Genomic DNA, 19,922 nt, shown 5'->3' on the forward strand with positions numbered 1-19,922 from the left:
GGATGGGTTACCCGCTGACCCTCTTCCCTGATGGCGAGTCTCCGGGGAGGATGACTGGGAGACCCACTGGTCCTCCTCCCTGAAAGACCCTGGACCCTCCTCCATGGACCCTCCTCCCCTGGACTCTCCTCCCCTGGACCCTCCTCCCTGGACCCTCCTCCCCTGGACCGTCCCTGGGCGGTGCCTGGCGGCTGGCTGGCCCTCCTCCCTGGACTCTCCTCCCTGGACCCTCCTCCCTGGACCCTCCTCCCCTGGGCTCTCCTCCCCTGGACCCTCCTCCCTGGACTCTCCTCCCTGGACCCTCCTCCCCTGGACCGTCCCTGGGCGGTGCCTGGCGGCTGGCTGGCCCTCCTCCCTGGACCCTCCTCCCTGGACCCTCCTCCCCTGGACCGTCCCCGGGGCGGGCCCGGCGGCGGAGGCGGGACCGTGGTCCCGGGGCTGCCTGCGGGCGGCAGCGGGGTTGGGGGGCCAGGCGGCCATGGAGCTGCTGTCGGCGCTGAGCCTGGGGGAGCTGGCGCTCAGCTTCTCGCGAGTGCCCCTGTTCCCCGTGTTCGATCTCAGCTACTTCATCGTGTCCATTCTCTACCTCAAATATGAGCCAGGTGCGTGCGGGGCCGGGGGGAGGGCGTCCCTGGGGTCGGCGAAGCCCCCTCCGCCACCGCCGGGAAGGTCGCGTTTGGGGGTGGGGAAGCAGATGCTGTGGGCGGGGAGAGAGAACCGTGGCGTGTGAGGGATGGAGAGCAGATGTTGGGGGGTCCCCCCTTAGGGGGCAGGCAGGTGCATGAGCTTGGGCCTGCTGCCTGACCTCGCTCCGTGCCCTTGGCTGGCCCCGTGTCTATATAAGGGCCGGACTGTGCAGCCCTGCACCCCACGCCACCCTCACCGCGATCAGGTTCCCCGAATATGACACCAGCTGTGCCTCCCGGCCATCACAGCCCCTCCCGTGCCCTCCCCACACCAGCACTCCTGGCTGGGTGGTGTGGGGTCACCCTCCGCCCTGGGGCAGTGCAGAGACAGCAGCCGCGGCTGGTTCAGCTCAAGCAGGGGGAATGTCCTCCTTAGGATGGGTCCTATTTTTAGGCGAGCTTCACCATGCTCTGTTTCTAGCGTTTTCGTGGCTCTGGTGCAGCACCCGCGCCAAACTCCGCGAGTGTCTCACCCCCCTCTCCACCTCAGCTTGGAAACCACTGCATTTTTCTCTTTTCCCTTCCCAGAATACAAGGGGAAAAAACAGGTGGGGGCGTTCACTGAAGCGCAGAGGTGTGTGGGCTGGGAGCCCCCTTCAGACCTCCATCCCTGCCTCCCCCTCTCTGTCTCTCTCTGCCCCCGCCTTGGATCTGCTACACAGAGGGCCATCCCCTCTCTCTTTGTTCTGTGTCTTGCCCCCTTCCACATGCCAACACCTGTTTGTTCCAGAGCTGTTCTGGACCTCGACTTACTTTCGCAAAAACAAAACCGGCTGCGTGTTGTTCCCAGCCTTTGCACAGGGAGGCTTGCCCGGAGGTGACGCAGAGTCCCGGGGAGACATGCGCCCTGGAAGGACTCTCACAGCGTCCCTCCTTCCCACTCCAGGCCAAGCGGCCACACAGAGTGGTCAGGCTCCCCTCTGCTCCCTGTCACCCCATGCCACCCCGGAACCCTCCCGGAGGGAAGCTGCAGGGTGGGCAAGGCCAAAGACACAGGGTCTGACTCGGTGCCCTCGGTATGGAGAACAGAGCATGCAACTAACTGTGGGACCCTCCTAGCACACGGCCCCCGAGCCGGTCCTGCGATGGTGAGAGAGGGGGGCTGTGGGACCCTCCTAGCACACGGCCCCTGAGCCGGTCCTGCGATGGTGAGAGAGGCCTGATTCTGTGAAGAGCTGCAAACCTTGATTTGTGGATTGGTTCTTTTTATTATTATTATTTAATTTGTTTATTTGGACTTGGTGTGGTGGCCCAGTGGCTAAATGTTTGCTTTGCATGCCTCAGGATCCCACATGGGCGCTGGTTCTAATCCCAGCAGCTCCACTTCCCACCCAGCTCCCTGCCTGTGGCCTGGGAAAGCAGTGGAGGACGGCCCACAGCCTTGGGACCCTGCACCCGCGTGGGAGGTCCAGAAGAAGCTCCTGGCTCCTGGCTTCAGGGCGGCTCAGCTCTGGCCATTTGGGCCACTTGGGGAGTGAATCATCGGACAGAAGATCTTCTGTCTGTCCTCCTCTCTGTATATCTGATTTTGCAATAAAAAATATAAACAAATCCTTAAAAAAAAAATTAAGCCTTTCCAGGCACCCTTCTTTCACTCAGCGACCTGCAGTCAAGGTTCCCCTACAGCTCTCTGTGTCTCGATAGTTTATTTCTTTCCTTCTTTTTTTTTTTTTTTCCTTTGAGATCTATTAATTTTTTTCAAAGGCAGAATAACTCTGCCTCATCCGGGTCTCCCACGCAGGTGCAGGGTCCCAAGGCTTTGGGCCGTCCTCCACTGCTTTCCCAGGCCACAGGCAGGGAGCTGGGTGGGAAGTGCAGCCCCCGGGGACTCGAACTGTCCCCGTCCGTCCACGGCCACACCCAGGTTAGCAGCAGGGCCAGAGCCCAGAGGCCACGTCCCAACCCTGCACCGCCACCGCTGTACAAACGCACGTCTTACTCACGGCGCGGCTCCCCGAGCCCAGCCCCGGAGCTGAGATGCAAGCAGAGCTCCGGGGACACTTCAACCCCGAGTGTTATTTCTAGAGGCGCAGGGATCCATTCCTGCCCAGCCGGGGCACCGTGCCCTCCGCAGGACCCACCAGCTGCTGCGGATTAACTCCCAGCCGGAGAGCCTGAGGTCACAGGGTCGGAAATAGACACGCTGCATGGGAGGCTGGAAGGCCAGGCCTTGGCTCGCGTGGAGACCTGGGGCAACCTCGGAGGCGTGCCCTGGTCACGGTCATTGCCACAAGGCTCCAAGGTCTCCTGCAGGACGGGAGAGGCACTGCCCTGCAGGGCACCGTGGGTAGCCACTGGTGGCAACAGTGACCAGCGGACAGCGTCTGGATTTGGGGCTTGAAGTCACTCAGAGTGAGCCTGTTTCCTTTTTAATAACATAGATTACTGCAGCAGGCGCAGTGGCGTACAGCTTCCCATGGGGCGCAGGTTCTAGTCCCAGCCGCTCCACTTCCCGTCCCGCTCCCTGTTGATGAACCTGGGAAAGCCCGTGGAAGACCCAGAAGCTCCTGGCTTCAGATCGACGCCTCTCGCTCTAACTCTATCTTTCAAATAGGAGTGAATCTTTTTTTTTTTTAAGATTTGTTTATTTTTATTGGAAAGTCAGATAGACAGAGAAGATCTTCTGTCCGATGATTCACTCCCCAAACGGCCGCAACGGCCGGTGCTGTGCTCATTCAAGGCCAGGAGCCATGGAGCCTCTTCCCACACAGGTGCAGGGTCCCAAGGCTTTGGGCCGTCCTCCACTGCTTTCCCAGGCCACAGGCAGGGAGCTGGATGGGAAGTGGAGCAGCCGGGATTAGAACCGACGCCCATATGGGATCCTGGCGCCTTCAAGGCGAAGACTTTAGCTGCTAAGCCACTGCACTGGGCCCTCAGAAATGAATCTTTTTAACAAAAAGAAAGAAAAGAGGCAGGGTCACACCGGGATGGTTCCATTACCATAAACTCCAGACCTTTATACAGTCTATACATTTGTTTAAAGATTTGTTTATTTGCAAATCAAAGTCCAGAGAAAGAGGGAGAGAGAAGGAGAGATGAACTATGTGCGAGTTCAGGCCGGAGCCGGGAGCCTCCTGGAGCCCCCGCCTGAGGGGTCGCAGCCAGCTGAGTCACCAGTGCTGCCGCGAGGGGCCCACTGCGGAGTGGGGACTCTCCCTGGAACTTCATCTCAAAGGAGCTGCTGATGGAGGAGAAGCTGGAAGGAATCCTACCCAGGGTTCCCGCCCCCAGCTCCCCTGGCAACAGCTGCTTCCTGCTGGCATATTATCAAAACCAGGAAACGAGGGCTGGTTAGCATTCACTCAATGAGAAGCTGCAGGCAGGGCATGGGAAGTGGAGCAGCTGGGACTTTGTTGTAGGTGGAGGCTTAACCCGCTCTGCCACAGCATCAGCCCCCCAATGAATCTTTTTTTTTTTTTTTTAAGAGTAAGGCAGTGGGTTTGTGCCCCCTCCTCTGCGTGTTCAACAGCAACCCGTTGGCTCTCCCTGTCCCAAAGGTGCCCTGTGGCACTGCACCAACAGGCATCACGATGCCCATGGCAGCAGCTCCTCCTGACCCTGTCGGTGCCAGCGCCAGCCCAAGCCGCTACCGCCACCTTCCATGACGGAGGAACGGCCAAGCCTGCCAAGAGGCTCAGACCCAGTTCTGCATTGGCCCCGGTCCGCCAGGCTCCATACCCACCACACACACAGGGCCTGAGCTCTGCCAGGGTATCCAGGGCAAGGCGCTGGCACCCCAGGGCATGGGGACCCCGGTACAGCTCTGCCGGAGCACCCAGGTTAGGGTGCTGCCGCACCAGGGCACGAGGGTCCCGGTTCAGGGCTAGGGCATGAACACACTGGCACGGGACCATGGAGCTCTGCTGTGGGTACCCGGGTTAGGGTGCTACCCCACGCTAGGGCACCGGGACCCTGGCACAGGACCGCGGAGCTCTGCTGGGAGTACCCAGGTTAGGGTGCTGTAATGCCAGGGCACGGGGTCACGGTACAGGGCTGCGGAGCTCTGCCCGGGTCAGGGCGCTACCATGCTAGGCAGCAGGGTCACGGTGCTCTGCCAGGGGTGCTGCCCACACTAGGGCACGGGGGACCCCAGCACAGGGCTGTGGAGGTCTACCGGGGACATCCGGGGCAGGGCGCTGCCACGCCAGGGCACGGGGACCCCAGCACAGGGCTGTGGAGGTCTACCGGGGACATCCGGGGCCCTGGATGCCCTGGGAGTCCATGGATGGACACCCCCTGTCCTCCGCTGGCCAGGAGCAGTCGAGCTGTCCCGACGCCACCCCGTGGCCTCCTGGCTGTGCGCCATGCTGCACTGTTTTGGGAGCTACATCCTGGCGGACCTGCTGCTCGGCGAGCCCCTCATTGACTACTTCAGCAACAACTCGAGCGTCCTGCTCGCCTCTGCCGTCTGGTGAGTGGGAGGGCAGGGCGACCCTGCTGCACGTGCCAGCTCGAGCCCAGAGGCCAGCGTCTGCTCGGGCACAGCGGGGACGACCCCATCCCCAGCCTCCCACCTCCCAGGCTCGGCCCTTGGCCTTGACACTCCGGGCTCGGCCCTCCCAACAGGTACCTGATTTTCTTCTGCCCCCTGGACCTCTTCTACAAGTGCGTCTGCTTCCTGCCGGTCAAGCTCATCTTTGTGGCCATGAAGGAGGTGGTGAGGGTCCGCAAGATTGCGGTGGGCATCCACCACGCCCATCACCACTACCACCACGGCTGGTTCGTCATGATCGCCACCGGGTGGGTCAAAGGTAAGTGGGGCAGGGACGTCCGCCCGGAAGAGCCGCCCAATGCTCGGACTTGCCTCGCCGGGCGTGTGCTTCCAGAAGTCCAGTTGGCACAGTGGTAACTGCGGGTTACCACTTCTGACCCCACCATCCCATGGGGTGCTGGTTCACCCTGCAGAGGGTTGCAACAGCCAGGGCTGAACCGGGCCAAACCAGGACCTCCGTCTGGGTTTCCCAAATGGGTGCAAGGCCTCAGGTATTTGGGCGGCTTTGGCTGCTGTCCTAGCATGTTAGCAGGGGTCTGCATTGGAAGAGGACCAGCTGGGACTTGAACCAGTGACATGGGGTTGCCAGCATCACAGGTGGCAGTGGTGCCCCAGCACGGGCCCCAAGGCTCACCTTTGGATGGTGGGCAGGCCTGCGGCACCTTCGTGCTGCTTCCCACCCCCCTGAGTGACAGTCGCCCTGGGCAGTGTCCTCCAAGAGCCATACGCTCCCTCTGCCACCTGTGACGGAACTCGTGTGCCCCAGGCGGGTGTGAGCGCAGGAGGAGGGGCAGGTGTGCTCAGCAGTGCCCTGTCCCACAGGCTCTGGCGTCGCCCTCATGTCCCACGCCGAGCAGCTGCTCCGAGGCGTCTGGAAGCCCGAGACGAGCGAGCTGCTGCACATGTCATTGTAAGTCTCACGCCTGGCCCGGCGGCCGGCCTCGTGCTGGGGGAGGGGGCCTGGGAGGGCACTGGCAGGTGTTGGGGCAATGCCAGGATGACCCCGGTTGCTGCTCGGCCGGAAGGGCACACCGAACTCGGCAAAGCTTAATAGTTTGCATGGATTTTTTTTTTCCTAATTGATAGATTTGTTTACTTGAAAGGCAAAATTAGAGAGGGAGAGAGAGATTCCCCACCTGCTGGCTCAGTCCCCACATGCTTGCAACAGCCAGAGCTTGAGCCAAATCGAAGCCAGGAGCCGGGGCTCCACCTGGGTCTCCCACGTGGGTGCAGGGCCCCAGCGCTTGGGCCTCATTCTGCTGCCCTCCCAGATGCATGGGCGTGGAGCTGGATGGGAAGCGGAGCAGCCGGGATTCGAACCCGTGCTCATGTGGGCTGCCAGCATGACGGATGGCGGTGTAACCCGCTACACGGCAACACTGGGAGGTTAGGGCTTGGGACTGCAGACAAGTACACGTTCTCAGAGCCTGAGAGGGACAGGGCGTGAACTTCCAAGATGGAGCTCATTGCTCCCAGAGGTGCCAGGCTGCAACACGCAAGGTGTCCTACCAGCCGGGACCACAGTCACATGGACACAGCTAACGGCTTGAGCACGAACCCTCGGCCCCCACCCTCCAGAAGCCGAGCCGAGGACCAGTGTTGCAGTGTGGCGGGTTAAACCAACACCTGTAGTGTCAGCATCCCACGTGAACAGCGACTCACGTCCCGACTGCTCCACTTCCCATCCAGCTCCCTGCTTGTGGCCGGGGAGGGCAGGCCAAGTATTTGGGCCCCTGCACCCGCGTGGGAGACCTGGAGGAGGCTCTGGGCTCCTGGCTTCAGCCTGGCCCTGCCCCAGCCGTAGCAGGCATTTGGAGAAGGAACCATCAAACCATCCTCCCTCCCTCCCTCTCTCCCAACTCTCCTTCCCTCCCTCCAGCCTTCACCTCCTCCTCTCTTTCAAATAAACAAAATGCATCTTTTTTTAAAAATAAGAGAATTGAAACTGCCAGGCCCAAGACTCCCACCACACACATCACATAAGACAGCCCAAGATGTTGTCACCAGGGCACCTGCCAGGGACTGCTTGGTACCTGCCTGGCTGCAGGGGGTGAGCTCGCCCCACTGCAGGATGCATGCACTTTCCCACCTCACACTCAGGAGAAGATGGGAGCAGAGCTGGGAGCGGGAGCAGGACAGAGACCCTCGGGAGCAGAGCTGGGAGCGGGAGCAGGACAGAGACCCTCGGGAGCAGAGCTGGGAGTGGGAGCAGGACAGAGACCCTCGGGAGCAGAGCTGGGAGTGGGAGCACGGCAGAGACCTGTTGGCCCCCCTTTCCTGCACAGCCCCACCAAAGCCAGCCTGTACGGAGCTGTGCTCTTCACGCTGCAGCAGACCCGCTGGCTCCCAGTGTCCAAAGCCAGCCTCATCTTCGTCTTCACCCTCTTCATGGTGTCGTGCAAGGTAAGTGTCACCCGTGCAGGAGCCCGACTCCTGGCCTCCTCCCGGGCTGGGGTCGCCTCTCATCCCTGCGGGAGCCCACCCTCCCCCCGGCCTCCCCTCGGGCTGGGGTCACCTCTTCTGCCCCTTCCAGAGCCCACCGCCCCGGCCTCCTCCCGGGCTGGTTGCTGGGGACCAGGATGCTCTCAGCAAACAAGAATCCCCAGGGCCAGGGGAAGCTTTCTGTTTTAAGTTTGTATTGATGTATTTATTTGAAAGGCAGAGTTACAGAAAGGGGCGGATAGAGCTCTTTCACCCACTGGCTCACTCCCAGGGGCTGGACCACAATGAAGTCAGGAGCCAGGAGCTTCTTCCAGGTTTCCCGCAGGAGAGCAGGATGGGAAACGGAGCAGGCAGGACATGTACTGCTCCTGTGTGGGATACCACCACTTGAAGGTTGTAGCAACTGAGTCATCGCACCGCTGTCATAAATAAACAATTCTTGATTGAAAGAGATATTAAAAAAAACATATTTGGGGACCCGGTGTGACAGCCTACAGGCTAAAGTCCTCACATTGCACGCACTGGTATCCCATGTGGGCACTGATTCGTGTCCTGGCAGCCCCGTTTCCCATCCCTGCCTGTGGCCTGGGAAAGCAGTGGAGGACGGCCCAAAGCCTTGGGACCCTGCACCCGCGTGGGAGACCCGGAAGAGGCTCCTGGCTCCTGGCTGCGGATCGGCTCAACTCTGGTCATTGTGGCCCCTTGGGGAGTGAATTAGAGAATGGACGATCTTCCTCTCTGTCTCTCCTCTATATATCTGGCTTTCCAATGAAGATAAATAAATCTTTAAACAAAAACCTTTATTTGAAAGGCAGTATGACAGAGAGAGGATGAGTATCATGAATATTTCCCGGTGCAGCTTCACTCCCCAAATGCTGGCAGGAGCCAGGGCTGGCCCAGACCTCAGCCAGGAGCCAGGGGTGCCACCTGGGCCTCCCATGTCAGTGATAAGAACCCAGGCATTTGGGCCAGCCCCTGTCGCTCCTGGAGGTGAGCTGGCTGAGAAGTGGAGCGGCCGGGACTTGAACCAGCTCCGATATGGGAGGCGGATGTCCCCAGCGAGGGTGTAGCCCACAGTGTCACAGTGCCACCCGGACACCGCCTCTTAATACCACCGCTCATGGAACGCTTGGGGGGCAGGGGTGGGGGACCCAGCCGTTCAGGTTCCAAGGCTGCTCTCTGAGCTCCCGGTCCACCCCAGGGTGGGGGACAGGACCCGGGGCAGGGCCACCCCCAGCCATGACCTCACGGTTGGTTATCTTCCCTGCCCCATCCCCCCCACCCCTGCAGGTGTTCCTGACGGCCACCCACTCCCACAGTTCCCCATTTGACGTCCTGGAGGGCTACGTCTGCCCTGTGCTGTTCGGGACAGGCTGGGGCGGCGACCAGCACCACCAGGACAGTCACGGTGGATCCGCCGTGGCCGGGCCTGGTCCACAGCACCCGGTCGTGCCGGCCAAGGCCAGGGAAGAGCTGGGCGAGGGCGCCAGGAAGAAGAAGACCAAGAAGGCGGATTAGGGGAGACGGCGTGGGGGAGAGGAGGGATGGAGGGGAGCCGCCACGGCAGGCCCCTCGGAGCTGGGGGCAGCCTGGGCTCCCATGTCCCTGCTCTGGGGGTCGTGACTTGCCCCGCGAGCCTCCGGGGCGGATGTGGCGGAAGCGTTCTGTTAGAACTGGGGTCCCCGGCCCTGCAGTCACAGCTCTTGCCAGGGGAAGGGCGGCGGGCAGGTGCGAGGACCTAACCCCAAACCTGAATGGTTCTTCTCCTCACTGCGTTGTCGTCGACTCTGAATCTCACGGCGCCTTCACTTCCCGGGTGTCTCCCAACTTCCCGGGTGTCTCCCAGCAGGTGCTGGGTTTCCGGGTGTCTTCCCCACGGCCAGCCCTCCCCCTCACCACCAAGCCACTTTTCTTCCCACCTGTGATAGCGTGGACACCCCCAGGCCCTGCGGGGCGCAGGGATTAGAACTGGTGCCCATACGGGATCCCAGCGTGTTCAATGCGAGAACTTTAGCCAGCAGCCACGGCGCCAGACCCTTCGTCTTTTTTTTCATATATATTTATTTGTTTGTTTGAAAGGAGTGACAGACAGAGATGTCCCATATGCTGGGACACGCCCGAAGTGGCCGGAGCTGAGCACGGTTAGGCCAGGAGGCAGGACATAACAGAATGAGAGATCAGGGATGACTCTGTGGCAGTGGTGGCTCCACTTCCCACCCAGCTCCCTGCCTGTGGCCTGGGAAAGCAGTGGAGGACGGCCCACAGCCTTGGGACCCTGCACCCGCGGGGGAGACCCCGGAGAGGCTCCTGGCTCCTGGCTTCAGATCCATTCAGCTGCAGCTGGGAGTCTAACCCTCCCTGTGGCCCCGCAGGTCTGCAGGACGTACGGCCACAGGGGGACACGCTTCCACTTACCACAGACTCTGGGAAGTTGGGGTTGGCGCGCCCACTGGCTGCCTTGGGCCCCACTCGGGACCCTGACACTCCTCTCTCCCTCCCAGGGACCCCAGACCCAGGAAAACATGGGATTCCCACGAGTGCGAGGCCCGCCTGCAGGGCGCTGGATGCACCCTGGGCTCACTGAGTCATTGCGTGGGAAGGCAGGAAGCAGATAAGTCAGGAGGGGACAGTGGGGGAATGCACCCCAGAATCTACCAGTGGGAGAGGGGCTGCACCCCTGTATCCCTGGGTAAAAGAAAGTGGCTGCACCCCAATATTTCCTGGCATGAGGGGGTGCTGCACCCGAGCATCTCCTGACAGGAGTACGAGCTGCACCCCAGTACGTCTGGTGCGAGAATAGGGATTGCACCACGCATCTTCCAACATGATCGTGGGGCTGCACCCCCTTTTCTCCCAGGGCCAGGGGCTGCACCCCAGTATCTCCCCGCAGCAGGGATGAGCTCGGCGCTTCCGGGTTCCGGCTGGCCCAGCTCCTCCGCTAGCCCCGCCCCTTCCGGCGCGAACCAAGCGGGAGGCCGGAAGGGGGGAGGCCGCCGGCTCAGGCCGCGCCAGCTCGCCGCTGCCGACGCGCGGACACCCCTGCGGACATGGTCCGGCCCGCCGCCGCGCCGAGCCGGCCTTCGAGTGGCCAAGGCGGGAAAATGGCGGATGCCGGCGACGCCGGGTGAGCGGCCGAGGAAGCCCGCAGAGGCGACCGTGGCCGAGGGCGGCCGGGCCGGAGGACGGAGAGCCTCGGGGCGGCTTCTCGGGGGGCTCCCTCGGGGAACCGCCGCGCGGCACCTGCGCATGCCCGAGCGGGGACGGGGGTGCCCGAGCGACGGGGCTGCGAGTTCGAGTCCAGCGGCGTCCACGGCGGGCGAGCGGCGTTGTCCGTCCGTCCCCGTGCGGCTGAGGCCGGCGCGGGCCAAGCGTGCGCCCTGACAGGCGGCCGGTGAGCCGGGCACGGCCGCCCCGGGAGTTTGTCCGAGCCCCGAGACGGCTCGGGAATCCTCCATCCCGCTCCCTTCGCTCAGATAACCCCGTCAGTTCCCGGGCCGGCGGCAGACGACCACCCGGCCGCTGTCTGACGCGCCCTGGAGCTGCATCCCCGGCTCGCCCGTGGGTTGGCAGGGACCCCAGCCCGGCCTGGTGCTGCCTCCTCCCGGGGTGTGCGTTAGCAGGAGGCTGGACTCGAACCCACGCAGCACTGTGCTGAGGCATTCAGGCTCTCTCCCGCCCGGGGTGCCCACTGGGGCGCGACCTCCCCGCGGGGGTCGTGGGGCGAGCCTGGGCCAGCTCCCCTGACCTTGACTTGTGTTCCAGGAAGCCGGCTGGGGTCCCCGGCACTTCTGGTGGGGCCAAGATGAAAGAGAAGCGAGGCCGAGGTGAGCCTGCTGGGCCGTGTGCCCGCAGCGCTGCGGGGCCGGGCAGGCCGAGGGGTGCCAGGGGGGGCCAGGCTCTGATTGTGTGGTCAGGTGTCGGGCAGGCCGTGGGGTGGCCCAGGCCGTGGGTACCTACTCTCCCAAGGGTGCCAGTGGTTGCACGGTCAGGTGTCAGGCAGGCACGGCCCTCCCTGGCTTCGTGGCCTTGTGACTGTCACAGCTGGGTCCCTCCTCAAGGTCTCATTTGGGGTGGCAGGCCCCCCTGCAGGTCTCCCCCAGACCAGACTGGAGCAACAAGCCAGTGCCTTCCGCACATGCCTGGCCACAGGCAGCTGGGTCTGTGAGGGAGCTGGGACAGGCGCCCTGTTACCAGGGGACATGGGCGTCCTGCTCGGGGCTGACGGCTGCCCGGGGCCCTGCCCGCCCGGCGTCCACCTGAGGCCTCATGGCAGCGTTTTCTGTCCTTGCTCCCTGCTGGTGATGATGGCAGAACCCCCTGGGTGAGCAATCACAGAGGGTCAGGAGGTGATGGCGCAGGCAGGTGCCTCGCCCCAGTGTGGGACCAGTGGCTTCCAGCCAGGGCTCAGGCAGCAGGAACTGGGTGACTTGCCCAATGGGGGAGCTTTGGGGGCTCCGAGCTGCTGCCTGGAGAAGTAGGGGAGGGTGGTACCTCTCCTAGCCAGGCCAGGGCACTCAGGAGAGCAAGGCAGATTGGCAGGTGCAGGGCACTGGGTGTGGGGAGCTGGCAGGGCGCAGGGCGGGCTCCGGGGTGCAGGAGCTTCCCTCTGAGCTCAGGGCTGGGTGTCATAGCCCAGAGTGGCGGGGTCCCTGAACCCCAGGGCCTTGAGGAGGGGAGCAGCCGCGGCTCTCTGGGCACGAGTGGGGTGCCACAACCGGTTCTGCCCCGCAGGGGGAAGAGTGGTCGAGTCCCGGTACTTGCAGTATGAGAAGAAAGCCCCCAGAAAGGTAAGGGGCGCTCCGTGTGCGTGGGGCACGCTTCCACACGGGCTCCTGGGCTCTCAGCCCGCGAGGCCCACGGCTCCCCACGCTGCAGCTTGTGGCTTGAGGGACTGTCCCCTTAGTCAGGTCTGTGACCATGGAGCCCAGCCAGCCCTCACTGCCGGGTCCTGAGGCAGTCCTGCCCGGGGCCCGCACACTCCCACTGGCAGCCTGCATCTAGGAGGGCACCTGCAGGAGCCCTGCCAGCCTGAGTGTGAGGCCCGGCCACTCTGCCTGCCACTCGGGCAGCTGGGGAAGCGGCAGCCTACTGCTCGGGTGCGTGGGGGCCCCGCTGCAATCCCAGGCTCCTGGCCTCAGTCTGGCCCAGCAGCCAGCATTGGCGAGTGATTCCCGTGGGTGAAGGCCTCTCTGTGTGACCCGGCCTTTCAGTTGAACAACTGGCTCCAACCGTGCTTTTATCCAGAACATCCTGTGGGTGTCCAGAGGAAACCCCCGGGGAGACGTGCCCGAGTGTGCAGTGTTCCCACTGCGAGGCAGGGAACGGTGGGCAGAGAGCGGCTCCCGTCACCACGGAGACCTGGCGGGGACGGTCAGCAGATGACCCCGTGCGCCGAGAGCAGGGAGAGCCAGCCACTGGCTCGCTGCCCGGATGCCCACCACGGCCAGGGCTGGGCTGTCGCCTGCTGCCCTCCCAGACGTGCCAGCAGGCAGCTGGGTCAGGTGCTCAGAGCAGCACTGGGTTGGGGGACGTGGGGCCTCGGGAGGCAGCTTCCCGTGGTGTGCCCAGTCCTGGCTGCCCCCGGGAAGGGGGTGGCACAGCCGGCACCCAGCCTTGGCGTTCCCTATCAGAGGGCTGCTGACCAAGGAGCAGTGGGGCCCTCCCGGCTTTAGTGTGGCCAGGACTGCTTGGTTACAGCGCCCCCATGTGTCTGTGGCTGCTTTTGACGCCCCCAAAGCTAAAGCCAGGAGCTGCTTTGGGGTTGCCCACAGGGGTCAGAGGCCCAGCTACTGAGCCGTGGCCTGCGGCCTCCAAGGTGAGTGTCAGCAGGGAGCTGGATGGAGAGCCAGGCTGGGCTGTGGGTGTCCCTAGCGACGGGGGTCGCCCGAGTCACAGGGGTCCACCGGCCAGCACGTCCGTGTCTTGCACACATCACATGTGTCCCTGGGGCCTCGCATGGAATTCCTGAGCTCTGCCCATCTCTGCCTTGGCTCAGAGCAGGTGCTCACACCCCATCCCACTGACCCCAGGAGAGGCGCTGATGGCCTCGTGTCCCCAACAGGCTCCTGCGGCTGACACCTCCAGGTGTGGCGGGAAAGCCCCCGACAGCGGGAGGAAGGCTGGCGTTCTGCAGCAGAGCCGAGGTGTGCGGGGTCAGGGGCGGCAGGGGTGGTGGCCTTGGGCTCGCTGGAGGAGCCACGGGGAGCCTCTGGGAAAGGTGTGTGTGCCAAGAGCAGCTGTGCCCCTTGGGCGTCGCACCAGGGGCCTTTCCTGGCCTGCCGTGGAGCCTGCGGGTTAGTGCCCACACAGTCCTGTCTGCCCAGTCACTAGTGGGGCCCCACGGCTGCCGGTTGTGCCATGGTGGGAGCGTGCGCAGAAAGGACACCGCACACGGCCCCGGAGATTCTGGCACGGGAGCCTTGGAGGTCAGCCCACAGCTGGGCACTCCCACAGCAAGCCTCTCACACCAGCAGCTGTGTGGGGTTCCGTCAGTGCCCCACGGGCGCCTGACGAAAGTGGGGGAGCTCCTCTCAGTGGGCGTGGGTGGCACTGCCCATGCCTGCTGGCCTGGGCAGCACGGTGCCACACAGCGGCCTCTCTGTGCTGCAGAGGGAAGAATCGAGCAGGCCGCCGTGGATTTAGACTCCTTGCCTTGGGCAGGTGGGGACCACCATTTCTAGGCCAGAGAACAAAGGGCGCGGGCCTGGCAGCCAGAGGGCCTTGGGCACGGACAGCCTGAGATGCACACGGAGGTGGGACGCTGCCCCAGCAGGGGACAGCTTTGCCCACTGCACCACAGCGACGGCCCACAGAGCCCACAGCTCTGAAACCCAAACACCCGTGGCATCTGCTCTGCCACCGGCAGTTCCGGGGTGTGAGGGGCTGCCGCCGTGGGGTGACTGCTCCCCCAGTCCTGCTCCTCTTCATTGAGAACTCCCCCAGTGTGCCCGAAAAACCTCCGAGAGATGGGGCGGGCTGCGAGGGCGCGGGCACAGCAGCTGCCAGCTGCGATAAGCATTCTGCAGATCTAAACTGAGGCCGAGTGCTGGGACACAGCGGGCTGAGCTGCAGCCTGACACCCACATCCCGACACCGGGTCGAGTCCCGGCTGCCCCGCTTCCCACCTGCTCCCTGCTTGTGCCCGGCGCTGTGCCAGGCAAAGCCACGCGCCCAAGCTTCCCGGAGGCCGACTCCAGCCGGCGCCCCCGTGCAATGCCAGCATTGCAGGTGGCAGCACTGGCCCAGGGAGGAGCGTTACACGGCGAGAGGTGGGCTGTGTGGCCGCCCGCCTCCCAGGGCGAGACGGCTGCCCCCTCGCTGACGGGCACACCGGTGGGTCTTGTCATTCGAGCGACAGATGGCAGTGGCCTTGGCAAAGGGGACCTGCAGTCGACGATGCTGGAGGGACACAGCGCAGCCCCACCTGACCTGGACCTCTCCGACATCCATGGTAAAGCTCCCGGGGGGCGCTGTGGGCTGGGGGCGGGCAGCTGAGCCTTCCTTTGGGGATTCATGTCCTTCAACCTGTTTGAAGGTGGGGAATCGACGGGAAGGGAGAGCTCGTCTGTGAGCAGGGTCACTGCTCCAACGCTACAGCAGCCAGGGCTGGCCCGGGCGGACCAGGAGCTGGGCACTGCCCCGGGCCCTCACCTGCCGCTCCTTCTCACACACGTTAGCGGAGCGGGGTTGGAAGGGGCGTAGCTGGGATCGAACCAGCGTTCTACTCTATGGGATAGGGCCTTCCCAGGCGGTGTGTTAATCTGCTTGCACCACAACCCCAAGCCCAGTTCAGCGCGTGGTGAGCCCGTAGGCATGTTCCACTCACGGGGGCTTAGCAGGTCATCAGGCCGCCCATCCGTGCCCCTCGCTGCCACCCACACCTGTCTCACCCAGGCAAGAGTCTGACCGTGAAGACACCGCAGCCGAGCAAGAAGCCCTCCAGGAGGGCAGCGTCGTCGTCCTGCGCCCCAAAGAGGAAGGGCCCTGTGAGTGAGCATGCCGGAGCTGGGGGGCGCACACACCTGCACGGTGCACCTGCTGCCCTGGGCCCTGGCACAGCTGGTCCAGGGCGTTCCTGCGATGAGGGGCTGCGTGCAGTGCACCCCATGACGGGGTACCGCTGTGCCGGGTGCTCAGGGTGGGAGGGCCGTGCTCCCACTGCGAGGTGTCGGGGACTGAGGGCTCAGCGCTGCTGCTGTGGGGAGGGCAGCCCCCGGGGTGGCGCGGGGAGCCCTGAGGACACCCCGCAACCCACCGCCCGCAGACGTTAGCCGAGCAGATGGAGATGACAGAGTCACAAACTCTGCTGTTTACACTGCTGGCCACCAAGGTGAGCCGCGCGCCTGGCCCATCTGGGGTGCAGGGGAGGGGCTCCGGTGCCACCCGCCCACGCCCGTGTCCCCTGCCCAGATGGAGAACAGGCTGGCTGAGCAGGAGCAGCGGGCAGAGCAGGAGCTGGTTCTCCTGGAACGGGAGAAGGAGCGGCTGCAGACCCAGAGCGCTGAGCTGCGGCGACGGCTGCTGCTGCAGCAGAAGCAGCGCGAGCTGGAGGCCAAGTTCAATGCCCAGGTGAGCAGAGCGTGAGGCCAGGTGCGTGCCGGCTCGGGGTGCCACCGTCACGGGACCCCAGGAGGCCCTGAGGGGTACCGTGCCCGGTCCCAGCGTCCCTCCCTTCCCATGGGCAGATGCAGGTGCTGGGCCCCTTGGTGGAGGTGGCCGACAGCTTCCAGGAGCAGTACAAAGCGCTGGCCACGGCGCTGGACAGCACCCGACACGAGCTGCCCGGGCGCGCCATCCACCTGGAGCAGGACGGACTGCACCTGCTAGGTGAGAGCCGCCACCCCCGGCCTGGGGGCCCCTGCTGGGCTCAAGCTCAGGCTGACCTGCTGGGCGCAGAGCCAGCGTGCTGAGTGGGCATCAGAGCCGTTCCCCCAGACCGAGCCTGGCGCTCTTGTCTGCTCTGCAGTTCTGACTGCTGGGCTCCGTCTCAGAGAGGTTGAGGGGGACACAGAGGGACCCCCATCCCAGGTGCCCGGGATCCAGAGCTGCGGTGGGGCATGGCCTGGTGCAGGGCCCCAAGCCCTTGGGTCACCCTCAGCTGCCACCTAGGCCTGTTGTCAGGGAGCTAGGTGGGAGGTGGAGCAGCCGGGACTCGAACCAGCCCCAGGATGATATGCTCATGGCTTACAGAGCAGTTCAGGGTGCAGGATCAGAGCTGGCAGCCCCTCCTGGCTCGGCCCTGCCTCCCGCACCAGCGCACCCCCTCCTGGCTTGGGGCTGGGGGTTCCGTTTCTCACAGTTGCTCTTACTGGAGGTGTGCACTCTTAGCCCAGGCCTGCGGCTTCCTTCACCTGGGTGCTGAGGGAGACAGGGAAGGCCCGGGGCCCCAGGGCTCACAGCCCCCTCCCCTGCAGACTCCCTGCAGCTGGAGCTCACCACCACGCAGCGCCTCCTCCGGGATCTGGGCGTGGGCCCGGAGGAGGAGAAGCCCACGCGGGCGCTGGACTTGCTGAGCGAACTGCGGGCCCTGGCCACCCAGAAGGACTTGGAGCTCCAGAGGTATATCCGGGCTCAGAGTGGGCAGGAGGGGCACAGGGCTGCGGGGCAGGTGGCCCAGCACCTGTTCCCCTCAGGGTGGGGGTCCCCTGGCTGCTGCCCCTTCCCGGCCAGCAGGTGTAGCTTGCACCATCCCGGTTGCGGACCCCACCTTCCTCCCGCCGGAGTCCTGGCAGGCACTCGCCTCCCTCTTGCAGCCTTGGTCAGCTCTGGGTGCTGGGTGTGGCGGGGCCAGGCTGACCTGGCCGGGCTGGGAGAGTGGGCGGGGAGAAGCACTTCTTCCCGTGACTTGAGCTGGCTCTCCGTGGGTCAGCGGCCCGTGGTTCACTCCCGAGGCCCACAGCCAGGGGCCCAGGCCTGTGCGAAGGCAGGAGCCGCGTGGGAACTCAGGGGGCTTCCCTCGGGCTGCAGATGCTCCTGGACAGCCTGAGCCAGCCCTGCCGCCTCGTGGGCTGCGTGTTCGCTGAAAGCTGGACTCAGAGCGGGGACTGGGGCCCAGGCAAGACCCTGGGCCACATGGGCGCCCCGCAGGCTGCTTCCTGACACGCCCATGCTGCTCCCTTTGGGGGTCCGAGGGTCTGGTTACTGTTGGAAGGGTTCCCCTGGGTGCTCAGGGCTCGGGGCGCAGCGATCTCTGCCTCCTGAACTGACGGGGGTCCAGGAGCCGGTGGGCCTGGTGCCCTGTGTGTGCAATGCAGGACAGCGGGCGTGGGGTGTCACGTGTTGGAGGGAAGGGCTGGCCCGGGCCTGGGGAAGGTGTGGGTGTGCCGGCCCACCCCCCGCCGTGTGGTTCTTCTCTGTGACCCCAGCTGCCCCCGTGACAGCGGCTGCCTGCTCTCCCCCAGGACCTTCGCCGAGGTGCTGGAGCTGTCTGCCAAGGCGAGTCAGGAGGCCGCCCTCGTGAACCAGGAAGCCCTGGAGCGAGTGGAGGGCCTGGACGCCCCCAGCCGCTGGTACTTCGGGGAGGGCGCCGCCCGTGGGGAGCCGCCCGGAGGTCTCCCCGAGGCCACCGCGCCAGCCGGCGCCCTGTGAGCCCGATGCCCCTGCCCGTGTTCCGGGAGGCCCGTTGGTGCATGGCACGTTCCTTGCTGTGTGGGCAGCTCTGTTCTGTGTTCACTTTGTTTGTTGTTCGTTGAAATACAGATCCTGTGTACAGCAGCCTGCGGTGTGTGCGTGAGCTCGGCTGTGCAGGGCGTGGCCTGTGCCCTCTCCCCTCCTTCCTCTTCCCTGGCCCCCCGGCCCCCGACCCTGGGAGGGCTTCCTTGAGGTGCCACAGGCTGCTGTGGTCCAGTCACCGGGGAGCCACCTTGGGCGCAGGAGCAGGTGTGACCCTGGGTCGTGGGTGTTCCCCGGGCACCGCACACACGCAGCCTGATGGCACTTTCTCTTAGAGTGCGAATTGTGGGCCTGGCGCGATGGCGCAGTGGTTAAGGTCCTCATCTTACACGCCCGGGATTCCATATGGGCACTGGTTCTAATCCCGGCAGCCCCACTTCCCATCCAGCTCCCTGCCTGTGGCCTGGGAAAGCAGTGGAGGACGGCCCAAAGCCTTGGGACCCTGCACCCGTGTGGGAGACCTGGAAAAAGCTCCTGGCTCCTGGCTTCAGATCAGCTCAGCTCCAGCTTGGGGAGTGAACCAGCGGATGGAAGATCTTCCTCTCTCTCTCTCTCCTCTGCATATATCTGACTTTGCAATAAAAATTAATAAATCTTTAAAAATAAGTAAATACATTTGGGGGGGGAAGGAAGGCAGTGCCACGGCGCGCGTACCAGGCCCCGCACACAGGCCGGTGTTGTAAGCACAGAGCAGTGGGCTCCTTGCCACATCGGCAGCCCATCCCACTCCGATTCCAAGGCCGCTTCTCTCAGTCCCTCCGGGGCCATGTGGGCACTGCCCATGGGGCCGGGCACTGGCTCGGTGGGCAAGATGCCACTTGGACACTGTCTCACCGCAGCCCGCTCAGGGATGAGTCCCAACTCGGGCTCGCTCTCCCGGGCCCAGGCGGGCAGCAGCCAAGAACCCACACACCCCAACCCTGGTGCCCACCCGGGCACCTTGCCTGACATCCTGGCTCCTGCCTGGGACCCGGCATGTGGAGGGCGAAGCAGCGGGTGATGGCCCTCTCGGGGTGCCCACCTCCTGCCTGACCGGGGGGGCCCTGCCTCTCAGAGCTCGGTGCCCAGGCCACCAGCCTGCAGCGCCACGGGCAGTCGGAACCGCCTCGTGCCCTCCCTGTGTCCTCCCGGCCCCCGCCTGGAGGCAGCCACTGAAGGTCTAACTCCGAGTGGGCGCCCAGAGCCAGTGGAGCCCGCTGGAGGGCAGCAGGGATGCCCGCTCCCCTGCCCCTGACAGCCTGCCGGGTGCCCGCTCTCCTGCCCCCGCAGCCCGCCGGATGAGCCTCTCTGATCAGATCATGCTGGAGGGGACCCAGGGTGCCTTCGGCTGTGGCCCCCACCAACTCCTTGTAAATAAAGTTTTATTGGCACACAGCCTCGTGCACACCCATGGGGACGGTCACCCACGGGACACTCGGGCCTCTGAGGTTCGGAATTGGTACAGTTTTATTGATGCATGCATGTGTTTTTGAGGGAGGGAACACCTCAGCCTCGTGCGTTGGGCCCCTTGGCATCCGTTCCTGCCACCCAGCAGGGTCAGGAGGGCACCCCCGTGGCACATGGAGCAACAGGACGCCACGCGGCCGTTGGGTGTTGGTCCTTGCAGGTGGCGGCTCAGCCCTCCGTCCTCC

The 19,922-nt window shown here is 64.4% G+C and overlaps 3 protein-coding genes across 5 annotated transcripts in view; 2 read left to right on the forward strand and 1 right to left on the reverse strand.

Annotated features, from left to right (window-relative positions):
• LOC121163398 (coiled-coil domain-containing protein 130-like) overlaps positions 1-19,922 on the reverse strand; it is a 469,842-nt gene that overhangs the window by 200,216 nt on the left and 249,704 nt on the right. The window contains exon 7 of the mRNA XM_040990950.1: positions 9,407-9,413. Within this exon, the coding sequence (XP_040846884.1) occupies positions 9,407-9,413 (7 nt within the window). The remainder of the gene's footprint in view (positions 1-9,406; positions 9,414-19,922) is intronic.
• On the forward strand, positions 398-9,386 carry TMEM38A (transmembrane protein 38A). 3 transcript variants are annotated; one of them, XM_040990906.1, is made up of 6 exons: positions 398-602; positions 4,941-5,097; positions 5,253-5,437; positions 6,001-6,088; positions 7,464-7,581; positions 8,911-9,386. In XM_040990906.1, the coding sequence occupies exons 1-6, from the start codon at positions 479-481 to the stop codon at positions 9,136-9,138; spliced, it is 900 nt and encodes a 299-aa protein (XP_040846840.1). In that variant the 5' UTR covers positions 398-478; the 3' UTR covers positions 9,139-9,386. The 3 variants fall into 3 exon arrangements, with proteins under 3 accessions (XP_040846840.1, XP_040846842.1, XP_040846841.1); XM_040990908.1 differs by lacking the exons at positions 5,253-5,437; positions 6,001-6,088 and having other exon boundaries at positions 461-602; XM_040990907.1 differs by lacking the exons at positions 398-602; positions 5,253-5,437 and having other exon boundaries at positions 4,890-5,097.
• On the forward strand, positions 10,655-18,569 carry HAUS8 (HAUS augmin like complex subunit 8). The gene is made up of 11 exons (XM_040990876.1): positions 10,655-10,744; positions 11,383-11,444; positions 12,352-12,407; positions 13,682-13,763; positions 14,978-15,070; positions 15,514-15,605; positions 15,884-15,949; positions 16,030-16,188; positions 16,305-16,446; positions 17,034-17,178; positions 18,021-18,569. Exons 1-11 carry the CDS (start codon positions 10,668-10,670, stop codon positions 18,205-18,207), a joined length of 1,161 nt encoding a protein of 386 aa, XP_040846810.1. The 5' UTR covers positions 10,655-10,667; the 3' UTR covers positions 18,208-18,569.

This window comes from Ochotona curzoniae, unplaced genomic scaffold (assembly GCF_017591425.1).
Source record: "Ochotona curzoniae isolate NIBS_2020 unplaced genomic scaffold, NIBS_Ocur_1.0 contig_605, whole genome shotgun sequence".
Taxonomy (NCBI): domain Eukaryota; kingdom Metazoa; phylum Chordata; class Mammalia; order Lagomorpha; family Ochotonidae; genus Ochotona; species Ochotona curzoniae.

Bases quoted from the DNA above. Each gene is read 5' to 3' on its own strand.
- TMEM38A (XM_040990906.1), top strand. From the start codon at position 479: ATGGAGCTGCTGTCGGCGCTGAGCCTGGGGGAGCTGGCGCTCAGCTTC. The intron at 603-4,940 runs GTGCGTGCGGGG...TCCGCTGGCCAG, and splicing joins CTACCTCAAATATGAGCCAG to GAGCAGTCGAGCTGTCCCGA. The intron at 7,582-8,910 runs GTAAGTGTCACC...CCACCCCTGCAG, and splicing joins TCTTCATGGTGTCGTGCAAG to GTGTTCCTGACGGCCACCCA.
- HAUS8 (XM_040990876.1), top strand. From the start codon at position 10,668: ATGGTCCGGCCCGCCGCCGCGCCGAGCCGGCCTTCGAGTGGCCAAGGC. The intron at 15,071-15,513 runs GTAAAGCTCCCG...TGTCTCACCCAG, and splicing joins GGACCTCTCCGACATCCATG to GCAAGAGTCTGACCGTGAAG. The intron at 17,179-18,020 runs GTATATCCGGGC...GCTCTCCCCCAG, and splicing joins AAGGACTTGGAGCTCCAGAG to GACCTTCGCCGAGGTGCTGG.